At 44.8% G+C, this 12,946-nt stretch overlaps 1 protein-coding gene across 1 annotated transcript; it reads left to right on the forward strand.

Annotated features, from left to right (window-relative positions):
* Positions 1–3,806: 3,806 nt before the first annotated feature.
* LOC149331506 (neprilysin-3-like) lies at positions 3,807–9,706 on the forward strand. The gene is made up of 3 exons (XM_089555506.1): positions 3,807–4,019; positions 6,365–6,508; positions 9,346–9,706. Exons 1-3 carry the CDS (start codon positions 3,936–3,938, stop codon positions 9,694–9,696), a joined length of 579 nt encoding a protein of 192 aa, XP_089411632.1. The 5' UTR covers positions 3,807–3,935; the 3' UTR covers positions 9,697–9,706.
* The last annotated feature ends 3,240 nt before the right edge of the window (positions 9,707–12,946 follow it).

The following is a 12,946-nucleotide window of genomic DNA, read 5'->3' on the forward strand; positions in this document are numbered from 1 at the left end:
GCTTTCCTATTAGCACCGTACGCAAACTCATTTTAGGGGTCACGTTTCCGGCCTTGCATTCCTTACGGGCACTCCACAAGCAATAGAGGCACCAAAGTGAGCTCCGCATCATCTGTTCGCTGCCACCAATATTTAGAACCGCCAGTAGACTTAAAAGCCGTGGTTGGCGATGAAGTCTGGGATATATTTTTCTCTTACATAGAATATGCCTTCTAATATATACTGTCTTCTCAGTTGTTTGGCCATCTATGTTTTAATTTAGTGTGTGTGCACTTTTGTTATAATAGCTGAAAACTTCCAATATTCCATCAAGTCATGGTGCCATCAGGTTTCTGTCGTTACAATGAGCTCTATTTGTAGATCCTAATTGATCCGCGTCATCTTTGACCCGTTTAACCCACCAGAGTACCGCGAATTTGAGCCTTTGCCCCTGTACATCTCTGTGAACATGATAGCTTATTAATTGTTCGCTCCTTTTGTCCCATTCGATGGATGCGGCCATCTCGAACCATTGAAGGCTACCGGTTCAAGATGAACTGTGAAATTTAACTTGTTCATGACTTCAATATAAGGCGGTTACGACTTTAACGAATTAACCGCAGCACTTACTTTCCTTCGCTGCTTACTTATATATTTATTCAGAAACAAACGTGTCAAAACTTGCCGTTGAAAGAGGAGCGTGTACGTTATCTGAGTGCAAGCCCTTATAAAAATGATGTATAGACAGTCCATAGACTTTTTATAGACTCTATTGCTTTCCTATAGGCATTTCCGTTTGTCTATTCATTTTGTAAGCAAAAGTATACTAAACGTGCATGGCCATAAGTGTATAGATTTCTATAGACTGTCTATAGCATTTGTATTGTCTATAAACTGTTCTCTGGGATTTGTTTATGGTTTATGGGGGTTTAACATCCCAAAACGACTCAGGCTGTGAGAGACGCCGTAGTGAAGGGCTCCGGAAATTTCGACCACCTGGGGTTCTTTAACGTGCACTGACATCGCACAGTACACGGGCCTCTAGAACTTCGCCTCCACTGAAATTCGACCACCGCGGCCGAGGTCGAACCCGCGTCTTTCGGGCCAGCAGGCGAGCACCATAACCACTCAGCCAGCGCGGCGGCTCTCTAGGATTTGTCTGTAGGGAGTCTATAGACAGAAGTCTATGGGCAGTCTATAGACTCTCTAAAAAAAATTTTTGTAAATTTTTGTCTCGTGCAGATCACTGGGTGTGGCTGATCACCCACTACACGGAATCCGCATTCACGGCTTCGGACAAAGTGCTCATTTGGGAAAACGCGACGGGAATCCTGGACCTGCTGATGGACGACACCCGGATAACACGCCATGACTCTCGGCTCCTATTGGCCTGGAGTCTGCTTCGCCAGCTACTCCCTTTCTCGAACGGCCGGAAAATGATGGAACTGGCCACGAGCAAACACAGCCGTCAGCGAAGCCCTGTCGCCGAATTCTGCTATGAAACCGTCTCGAACGTCATGGCAGTCGCCGCCGCACAGCGCTACTTTAGGACTGGTACGTGCTGTTTCCTACGATGTCGATACTTGTTCCCTAAAAACATGAGCATTTGTTGGTACAGTTGAGTCTCGCTACAACGAAATTGAAGGGGCGCAGTGATTACTTCATTACAGCCGTTGCTTCGTTATAGCCCGTGTTGACCGAGCTTCGAAGGGCAATCGTCATTCCTTCGTTATATTCATTATTTCGTTGTAACCAGTTTCGTTGTAACAAGGTTCGACTGTAATACTGGCTGTATCGCGTTTGCTTATAAATTTCAGATTATTGGTCTTCGTTTTGCTCTTCGTGTTCCTTGATTGCTTCTTTAATTGTTTGGTTCGGATCACCATGCAAGCGTTCAACGCACCACTTTGAACATCTCATACATCATCAGCCTGACTACACCCACTGCAGGGCAAATGCCTCTCCCATGTCTCTCCAATTAACCCTGTCCTTCGCTAGCTGCGGCCACCGTATTCCTGCAAATTTCTTAACCTCATCCACCCGCCTAATTTTCTGCCGCCCCCTGCTGTCTGTTAAAACTCACACATTGCGCGAGCGAAGAACCTAGAGGCTGGCAAATACTAAGAACTATGCTTATTGAACCGGCAAGAGCTATAGGTGCAATGGCCAACGAAGAGGCAATGGGCTTGGGGCCAAAACTTATCATTTATAGGCACCGGGATCGCTTCGATTCATCCTTCGGCGCCTTCACCGCGTGCGTAGAAGTCCCAAGTCCTGCACTTTGGTAATTACCTCTGTGCTACTTTTGGTACCAAGTCGGGCTGATCTTGACTTCCGTGCGCTTTGGGCTTAATAATTCAGGAAATTCATTTCATCTAAGTCATTAGCAATACTTCGCCTTGTAATTTCTAGCCAAGCCTCCTTTAACAATTTAGAGCCATCTCACTTGGTCGAACTGGCCTTGCTCGTTGCCTTGTTGCATGATGACGGCCATGACCCATTGCAATGGTGGTGCCGTTCCTCAGCCGTCCCGCCGAATTTCCTGGCTTCTGGAAAAGAAGTGTCGATGGACGTGATAGCAGCGCTGAAGAACAAGATCAACGACTCGGACTGGATACAGGGGGACGCCTGGTGCGTGATGAATGACAAAGCGGAGAAACTGTTGCTCATCGCGGGTTTCCCTGAAGGACTCAGCGACGAGTCACTATTGGATGCCTACTTCGGTGAGTGATCGACCCACCGAGCCACCCCAAGCAGCATAGATAATCGGCCAAATATTAATCCTTTGGAATACCGGCCTTCGGCTTCGTTTTTTCTCCAAGGATTACATTAAAAATTATCAGTCTGAATCAACTGATACTTCAAGTAATAGAATAGGAAATCATCAATGGGATCATCATCATCATGATTCATTCCTGAAACAAGTTACTTTTAATCTATCGATGGCCACACTTGTTTATTGATTGATCTCAAAAGCTTCTGTTTCCCAGTGTGTTACTTGCAGTATCAGTTGATTCAGACTGATAATTAGTAATGTAATCCTTACAGAAATCGAGTATTGACACGGTTCGCGTGGTCTGAATGCTTTATGTAGAAATATATTTGTGAAACAGAAAATTCTTCCTGTCATCCCCAACTTTGTGTTACCTATCTAAACATGCACAGACAAATCGTCTGTGGTTATTTAAATTATACCCATGGTTATCCCCGCTTACCTTATGTCGTATTCCCGTAAAATGCTAGCTTTACCGCAAACTAAACCCTTCCCTGAATATTTGCTCTAACTTTATTCTTTCATTTATTCCTAAATATGTGCACAGTGAAATAATGCCTCTTGGACTTGACTTGGTCTCGTGACTGCGGCTTCGAATTTGACCACCTGCTCAGTAGTATGCGTCCCGGTTCGCCTCTGGTGTCAAACATTTCACTTCGAAATTCGGTTCCCGGTGTCATCATCACCAACACAGATCATGAAATCTTTTGCACACATTTTCGCTTGACTTGTAGGTTTCTGTACTGCGTTCCTGTTTTTTTAGTAGTCCTCATTTGCTTTTTTGTTTTGCCTTTATCGTTACTTGTCTGCTCTATGATCAGTACAGGGACATGGAAGGAATTTCACAAGTATAAAGATGTAACAATTTCCTTTAGTTCATTTCAATCGCGTTCTTGGTTACAGCGCCTATTTGCCTTGTTTCAAGTTACTGTCTTATCAAGATTTTTATTTCTGTAGTCATGCTTATCTTTTTCGACACGCATGTAACGTCCGGCCAAAATTTAGTGATCTTTTTTTAAACGTCGGTGTGGATGCAGCGGGCTACCCAGAAGTTGGCTCTCGTTTCTTCGATGCCTATCTGGAGTCGCATCGACTCCTGACAAAGCAACACTTCAGCGGGAACCTCACACCGAACCTGAGGATAGGTGACGCCGACGCTACTTTCAATGGAGGCCGAAACGCCATGACCATATATGCCGGAATGATGCAGCCGCCCGTCTTCATTCACAACGCCCCCGCTGCAGTCAACTACGGTGGTCTGGGACAGGTACGTCTGCCTGGATATGCGTTATCTCCGCAGCAGTGCCGTGACTGCAGTAGATAGAGCGAAACAAGGATCATGGAATACCACTGGTGGACAGGAGCTTCCGTCAAACGAGCTCTACCGAAAAATTAGCTACGACAGTTTTATGGGGTTACCTAATTCCAGTGCACCACTTCGTTATTGCAATCTCCTACTGTGAAGAGGGGGTGCATAATTGCTTTGAGATATGTAATCATATAATTCCCCATGTAATACCCTATACCTGGGGCCTTTGAGGTGTATTTTTAAATAAATAAATAAATAAATATCTCTCAAAGCGGGAGCGGTAACTTCGTTCTTGAATCATTTCCTTCAGTATACATCAGTTGGCACACTATAAGCCACGCGATGCACCACAAGGCACACAAGGTCTCCCTTCAAAAGAGCTGATCGAACGTGCCTCATTTGCCTAGAGCTAGCGCGTCTGACTCGCAAACCAAGGGTCATGGGTTCAGTTTCCAACTACTTATCCCAATTTTCTTTTCAGCGTATTTTGCTTTACGTCCTTACATGCCATAATGACATTTGTGTGGTGCTACGTCCGCGTAATCACAATTTCATTCAAGTTTTAATCATATTCATTCCACAGCTAGACGTTTGACGTCATGATCGTCTCGACCAATCATGGGCTTTCTCGACCTGCCGACGCCCACAACTGCGGCGGTTTGTTCGCTGAACGGGAGCTTAACACTGTTGCGTAATATGCTTTCTTCAACGCATGCGACTAACTACAGTCACCATGTAACATCGACAGAGCAGCTGGCTCTAGGCAATTTCCAGACAAGAGTTCATTGCCGGTGAGGCTGGCAATTCTGTTAGTAAAAATGTCACCGTCCTAACATTCTCTCAGATTATCTCTGAAACATGGCTACTTGCCTGCGCGTGGAACTGCCTAATAGTGGAGTCGAAGGACGGGTGTCTACTCTTCGCCCCATAAGTGTTGGAGCGAACAAATTACACTTTATTAATCCCTATATGCCCAAACTTCAAGAAATTGAGAAAATTAAGATATCTTGTATAAAATGTCCATTTCACTTCACAATTCAGAATCACTCTTTCATTGACGGAAATATTTTTCTCAAGACCCACTCTTTAGCAGTCCCATAATATAGGACGCTAGGCAAATGCAATACCTACCGCTTGAGGTAAAGCTTGAAACGTTTGACATCGGCTCTGATGTCACATTTCTTATCACGCGTGGTGATTTTCCCATGACTGCGCAAATCTTAAATGCTTTCTCTTGCGGACTCGCAATGCAGTCGATGCGGTCGAATTAACTCACTGTTTCTTGAGAAGACTGATGCAACTTTCTGAACCCACACAACAAACAAAACTGAACGTCCACAATACAACGCTTGCATAGGATTGGACTGGATCAGAGAAACTTTATTGATATGAAAGATCAATGGGGCGGGATGAATGGCCCCCTAACGGAGGGTGACCTTCCCCACCTAGTCCGCAAGCTTGGCTTGCGTGTTCTTGTCAGGCTCTCTCAGGAGCCTAAGCCAGACCTCCCGGGAGAGAAAAGTTTTAGTTTTTCTTGAACCTACGCTAGAGGGCGCAAGCTTTTATGTAATAAACTTTTAGAGCTACTGCGCAGAAAAGCAGGACTCTACATCTAGGACGCTAGGCATACATGGGTAAAGAAAGCGACATTCATTCAAGTTCGTTCGTTCATTCATTCATTCGTACATTTTTTCGTTCTCTATAAATTTTATTGATGGAAACCTTGACTGGAATCTTCTGAATGGAAGTCTGGAGATATTGCGCGGGCATTCTGATACTGACCGCTGCTAAGGGTTAACACAAAACATTCCTTCTTTCCTGTTAGGACAGACGGGTCTACACTGTGCAGAAAGCAGCGTGTTTCGTTTGCTCATCTCCGCACCTTTACATTTTCAAAAGGCACGCTTTTAGATGCGTCCAAGAAATTTTCGTAATGTTATGGCTGTATTGCAGTCACGGAGCTGTTTCTCTCCGCAGTTTGAAACATTCACAATTCCTAACGCTTTTCACACGAAGGGTACATTAGAGGACGAAGCCAAAGTAGCTTTTGTAATGTGGTTAATTCTATTTGGAAAAGATGCTCTTGCGAATATTTTCCACTCGTTACACAAATAAAGCACTACTACCTACGTACAGTTCCAATAAAACAGTCGCGTCTTCTTGTAATTTCCTTTCTTAATGACCAGCGTAACAAACGAAAACTAACAAATAATGCCTCTTTACGCACCAGAATGAATTACGGGAGCAGAAGCACAGTTCTTCTCCTGTGGCGCAAAGTCTGACCGTTTCTATGCTCTTCGCAGATCGCCGGCCATGAATTAATGCACGCCTACGACGTTCAGGGTATGGAATTCGACTACAAGGCTCAACGGGTCCGCTTCAACAACTCGCTAACGATGCAACTGCACACGGCCAAGGTACTCTGCCTTCGCACCACCTACTTAAAGGTACCAAAGCCTTACTCCACTTCGACGCCATACTTGTTGAGGAATGACAGAGTAAATAACATAGCACAGGCTAACTAGTGCAGATGTATAGCGGATAAGTGTTGGCAGGTGCACGTCGCTACCTACCAACTGCGCATGCGCAGTTGGACAACGGCTGGTCCTGTGCGTGTCTACTCAAAAACGCCTCCGCTATGGTAAAGCTCTCAAGCTTATCACGGTAATCCTGGGCATGAAGTTCATTTCAGACGAGGAAGTGACTACATTCTGCATCAACCTGAGTACGACTGCGTGCAATTGCACCCATGTCTAAAATTTATACATCTAGCAGTAATCGAATAAAAGACGTCGATTCAACTATGACCCTCCTTCCTGACGACATAGGGCACAAGGTAGGCGAAAATGAAAAACAGTATCGGTTCTTGGTTTTCTTCTGACTTCTAATCCTAAACTTGCCTGAAAATTATTCAGCAGCAAACCTTCTTTCGCTGCCCATAACTGGTGAGTATGATGATGATTTAGACCGAAGAGCGTCATGGGGGAAGGTATTTTTCGTCTACAACAAGCTGGGATCGAACACCAATTTCCCAATCATTTAAATTTCCAAGATACTGCGTGGTGAAGATGTGTTTCAGGTAGAGGTTTGAGAAAGTGGTCGTCTGAAGCTGGCGCCAGGCTGTGGCGTCCGCTCTGATGAGAGGTTAGGTGAGATTGGGGGGGGGGGGGGGGGGGGAGTGTGCTCCTCTGGTGTGTCTAGCTTTTAAGGATGAGTCTGTGGCCTGGTATTGAACACTAGGATGTACAGACGAAGTTAACGTAACAACACCATATTCCACAGAACCTTTAACATAGAAAAAGAGGCAACTGGAGTCGCTTATTTGCACACGTTGGATACCGACAGCGACCCCTGTCTGACTGCGCTCGAAATACCCTGACAACCAGATGTTGAACGGGCCTTTGGTGCACCAAAGCTCGTCCAGATCAGTTCTTCCTGCCAAGAGTTTTCCAGTAAATACATCAGCCAGAGGTTGTCAAGAAGTGTCCATGGGCGAACACAAAATGAAAGAGTCGTTTGTCTATGTCATTTGGGAACGCTCGCTAGGAAATTGCTTCCTCAGAATGCACATCTGCCAATTGCCGTCTTAGACAAAGAGCCGCAATTATACGATCAAAACGTAGCCTGAATACAGGTTCCGACATATACATGGTGATACCCCTATGCATGCCGTCCTCTGCGGCAGCATCAGCCAGACTACACCCACTGCAGGGCAAAAGCTTCTACCATATTGCTCCAATTAACCCTATAGTTTGCCACCCGCGGCCACCTTGTACCTGCAAACTTAATCCCATCCGCTCACCTATCTTTCTGCTGCCCCCTAGTACGCTTGCCTTCTCTTGAAGTCTAGTCCATTACCCTTAAAGCCCCAACGTAAAGGCACCTCCCTCTTCGACGTCGCTGTCTCGACAGGCGGATTAATCAAGCTTATCGCGTGCACTAGAAACGCCGACAGGCTGCTGATACTGGAGTAGCGGCTACCGTATATACTCAACAATTCTGGACAAAAGCAGTTTTCAATGGGATATAGAGTTTATGAACGCAAATTTTTCATATAATATAGGAGTTAACAATAACAATAAACATATCCGCAAATCTCCCGTCCACGGGCTTGCATTTTTGTTTTGGCTATTAACGCTTTTGCGATTGTAAAAAGCGCCCGCCAGTCGTTTTCTATGGAAGTCTTAACTGCTCGATGCGATCGATGGAAGCACCTTAAAAAGTTCATTTTATTACACATCTGTAGAATGGATCATTACCTTCAATATTTCCATGAGAGTACCTTATAGTTCTCCAATATTCAAAACTTTCGTCCAAAAATGTTGGACATGACGGTTGTAGACCATAGGAGAAACCTCGTTGGGGAGCCGCACCTTATTCCTTCTTCAGGCTCACTCCGCATCGTGCATCCCGAGTATTTCGGTCTATCTACCCAAAATGTTCATCATCATTTTTTTTACAATGGGCATAATACTTTGTATTGGATAATCTAGCATCAGAAAACAGCCGTTTTTAATGCTCATTCAAGCCTGCTCTGTACCTACAACAACAGGCAACGTGTGGGTATGTTCGCGCCTCAGCATATATATATATATATATATATATATATATATATATATATATATATATATATATATATATATATAGCCAAAATTTGTTGGGCCACAGCGCCGAGGATAATCGCGTTCTCGAAATCCTAAAAACGGATATGGACATCACTTACGGTGGGCTACATGCCTCTCAATAATGAAGGAGCCCAACGGTAATAGTTTAAAAGTTAACCATTAAATATTAGTTAACAAGCCTGATAGTTAGCACGTCTTAGCTGCATTATGATGTACTGCACCACTGACAATGCTATGCCAGAAAAAGCGCGCATCTAATTCAAATAGCTTATTTTTAAAAATTGCACAAAGTCTTAGGTGAAACACCCTGTATATATATATATATATATATATACACACACACACAGAGGCGAACAGGTATATATACAGAAGTCGGCGCCTTTCTCAAATAAAGTTGCAGTTCAGCGCTCGTGTGTGTGTTCTCTCGTCCTGTGTCCGTTTGTAGCATGCGCTGTTGAAATTATTACCCTCTTATTGTCTCGTGTCAGAGGAGATCAGTAGCCTGCGTTTGTGGAATGTTCCCTGTTATGCATTTATGCAAATTTCGATGTCCAGACATGCGCTTGAAGGACCCCGTTTTGAAATCTTTCGCTGCACGGCTTGCCTTGTTAGGTATGATTCAACCAGTGTTTCAACTAATATATACTTTGTGGTCGCAGGCGGAATCACACTCGCGGGCGAGGACTACCGACGACATGACTGATTCCGAAGGCCTCGCAGACTTCGCGGGCATACAGCTCGCGTACGCCGCCTACCAGAGCCTACCATATAGAGAACGCCAGTCGGGTCTGCCTGACATCGGCCTCACGGCCGACCAGACTTTCTTCGTCTCGCATTGCCTCAAGTGGTGCACCACAGTTAACGGGACCCGGCGTTCAGCGCGCGATCGTTACTGGCACAGCCGTTCCAGATGCATCGTACCCCTGCAAAACATGCCGGAGTTTGCAAAGGCATTCTCCTGCAGACAGGATGACTTCATGAACCCTAAGAGCAGGTGCCGATTCTGGTAGAACCTCTGGCGGTGGAGTTAACTCAGCAGTGGCGGTGCACCCTCAAGATAGAGTTGAGAAATTCTTTTGCGGAAATTTTTTTCTTTGTGCACAACTAGTGAAGTTATGCGAATTGAACTGCGACCTCAATATCTTCACGTGACGCCGAAAGCTCCGGTGTTTTTCAATTACTGTGTTTTGATGCGAACACTTATGGAACTCATTATCTGTTACAATTAAGTAATTATCAAATAGCTGTGTCTTTAAATCCGCTCTTGGTCATTTCTTACAATTCCTCTAATAGTATTTCTCATGGTAAATGGTACTAGTTTTGTCATTCGTAGCATTCTATGATTTTTGTTTTGTGTTGTTTGCACGCTTTTAGATGTGTAATCATTTTTCATTCAAATATGTGTTTGCATTCTTTCTCCTATCTCACTCACTGCTATTTATTGATGCCAACGACTTTATAATTTTTGCATCTGCTGACTGTATATTCTTTTATTTTTTGCAATTGTTCTTACAGGACGTCCTGTCCACAGTCTCTGACTTTGGGACCTCCTTCTGTATTCCAGTGTCTTTTTTTAATCTTGTATCCTAAACATGCAATAAACGAACCTTAAACCTTGAACCCTGAACTTCATTGTTCTGGTTTGTAGCCGTTGATTTTTTTTTATTCCAAGTACATTGTGCACACGATGTCTGAACTACATCCGATCGGACACGGTAGCGTTGTGACTATGGCGTTTCACTGCTCAGCACAAAGAAGTGGAAAATAATCCCGGCCCCAACAGCCGCTTTTCGATGAAAGGGAAATATAAAAATTCACTTGTATGCGTTTTCTGAGCGCGTTAAAGCATTCCAGGTAGCCGAAATTAGCGGGGAATCCTTCATTACGGCATCTATCGATCTATCGTATAGCCCGTGTCCAGTTTAAGGAAGTCAAGCCCCGCATATTAACCATGCCCACTTGCCGTGGAAACATGATGTAACGCCACATCAGCGACTAATCACCTGAAAAATTGTGTTACATGTAGTCTATCTCGGAAGTTAATCGTCCATCATGCGCACAAGCGGAAGGGATTATCTCTTTCCTATCACGGTCACCTCTATGATTAGGAAAGTCAACAGAACCAACTGGTGGGCGCCCAAGTCCTGCTTTGCAGGGGTCTTGGGAGTGGGTTCCGAGGGAACACAAACGTAGCAGGGAGCGGCAGAAAGGTAGGTTGGCGGATGAGATAAAGAAGTTTGTGGGGACACGGTGGCCGCAACTGGCAAAGGACACGGTTAATTAGAGAGACATGGGAGAGGCATTTGCCCTGCAGTGGGCGTAGTCAGGCCGATTATGATGATTCCTAAAGTATAAGCTGATTAAGAAAACGTTTCATCGTATTTAAAAAAAGTATAAAACACCGTACCACGACAAGGTGCAGAGGATGAGATAAGAAAAATATCCTTGCGCGGCGCTATTTTGGCGCGAAAGCACTACTTCACGGGGTCTAACCGGCTCACCCGAGTTTGTGTGAAGCTTCACCTTGAAGGTGACCTTGACAAAACCTAGCTTAGCAACAGCTCATGCAGAAATGAAATGAATATTTCCGGGACTGGGTTTCAAACTCGCGGCGGCGCGAAAAAGATCTGCTTCGCTGGCCACTACACAAGGGCATTTCTTCTTCTTCTTCTTCTTCTTCGTCGTCGTCTTCGTTGTCTTCTTCGTCGTCGTCTGCGTCGTCTTCTTCGTCGTCTTCTTCGTCGTCGTCTTCTTCTTCTTTTTCTTCTTTTTCTTCTTCTTTCTCTTCTTCTTCTTTTTCTTCTTCTTCTTCTTCTTTTTCTTTTTCTTCTTTTTCTTCTTCTTTTTCTTCTTCTTCTTCTTCTTCTTCTCAGTAAACATGGCACATACCTACGCGGGGGGATTGGTCAAGGTACGGTGGTGAATGCCAAGGTGGTATATGTGCAGGGAAAAGTAAACATGGCACATACCTACGCGGGGGGATTGGTCAAGGTACGGTGGTGAATGCCAAGGTGGTATATGTGCAGGGAAAAAAACTATGTAGAATAGTAGAATGACTGCCACTAGAAAACATATTAATTGTTGAATTTTTTTAATAAATAACAAATTAGATAAACCAGGAACAAAATACACACACATCGTCGTCTTCATCAACTTCCATCTGTGGCATGAACAAATCGTATAAGCTTAAATTAACCTCGGTCAGAGCATTACCTGATTCTAATATCGTCGTCTGCGGAAGAAAGGCGGGCGGATGAGATTAAGACGTGCACACGACCCAGAAAAGCAAACCAATGCGCCAACCAGGCTAAACGCACGCTTTCGCACGTCTATTCGGTTTAACTACGTTAAAACCCTACCACTTTTTTCTTCTTTCTTTTTTGGCTGCGCCTGGTCACAACACGTGTTTTCTATGCGCGCGCGGTTGATGAAGAAGAAATATCTAGCCACAGCACGCCAAGCCGGTTTCAGAAACAAGAAGAGTCCAGGCTACCCGCTAAGCCTCATTCTTCAATCTCCCGCGCAGCCCCGCGACTACGTAGTAGTTTTGACCTCAAAGCGCTTGCTCCTTCAAGGTCCTGCCCTCTGCAAAGTCTCTACGTTTTCTTCGGAGATAAGGTAAGCAGTACATCTGCAACAATCTCTGGTGAATCGCGTTAGGCACCCGCTTCAAAAAGCAAGATGGCGCCTGCGTGAGCTTTCACTTTCTGGGCAGTCTATATTTAATCTTTATGAAAGGTGAATGTCTCAAAGGTGTAGACGTGGCCTAACCACATAATGTCGCATATTATCTGGTTTTATGCCAACTGTGTTCACAGTGAGAGTGGGACGGCGCTTTTAATACACAGTAGCAAGGCATCAGCATAAGCGGGACTCGTGACTCAGCATAGGAACGTAGTATTCGCCCAGAGGGATCAGCGGCTGTGGCTTTGCGCTGCAGTGTACAATATCGCGATTTCGAAGCAGACCTTGGTTCCCGAGTTTCGATGATTTATCGATGTAAATACGCTCTTTACTGAGCTTTAATTGCAGTTTGAAGGTTGTCAGGTGGTCGAAATGTTTGCGGCTCCCTTCATCACGTCTGCCGTACGAAGATTTTGGGCTGAAAAGTGCAGCAGTAAGCGTGTAGAAACAGCAAGGTGCTACACCCATGGGCTTATGTAAGGTACTTTATTCCGAGCTGTAGCATTTTCCGTGATTAATTTCCGTTTCCACGACTCCTGACGTGCCACTAAGGCGTTTTCTGCACCTCTTGTGCGC

Source organism: Amblyomma mixtum, chromosome 8 (genome assembly GCF_055824585.1).
Source record: "Amblyomma mixtum isolate Tamu chromosome 8, ASM5582458v1, whole genome shotgun sequence".
NCBI classification, from domain to species: domain Eukaryota; kingdom Metazoa; phylum Arthropoda; class Arachnida; order Ixodida; family Ixodidae; genus Amblyomma; species Amblyomma mixtum.

Excerpts from the sequence above, each read along its gene's own strand:
- LOC149331506 (XM_089555506.1), top strand. The coding sequence starts at position 3,936 with ATGACCATATATGCCGGAATGATGCAGCCGCCCGTCTTCATTCACAAC. Across the intron at positions 4,020-6,364 it reads ACTACGGTGGTCTGGGACAG|ATCGCCGGCCATGAATTAAT; the intron begins GTACGTCTGCCT and ends TGCTCTTCGCAG. Across the intron at positions 6,509-9,345 it reads TTCGCACCACCTACTTAAAG|GCGGAATCACACTCGCGGGC; the intron begins GTACCAAAGCCT and ends TTGTGGTCGCAG.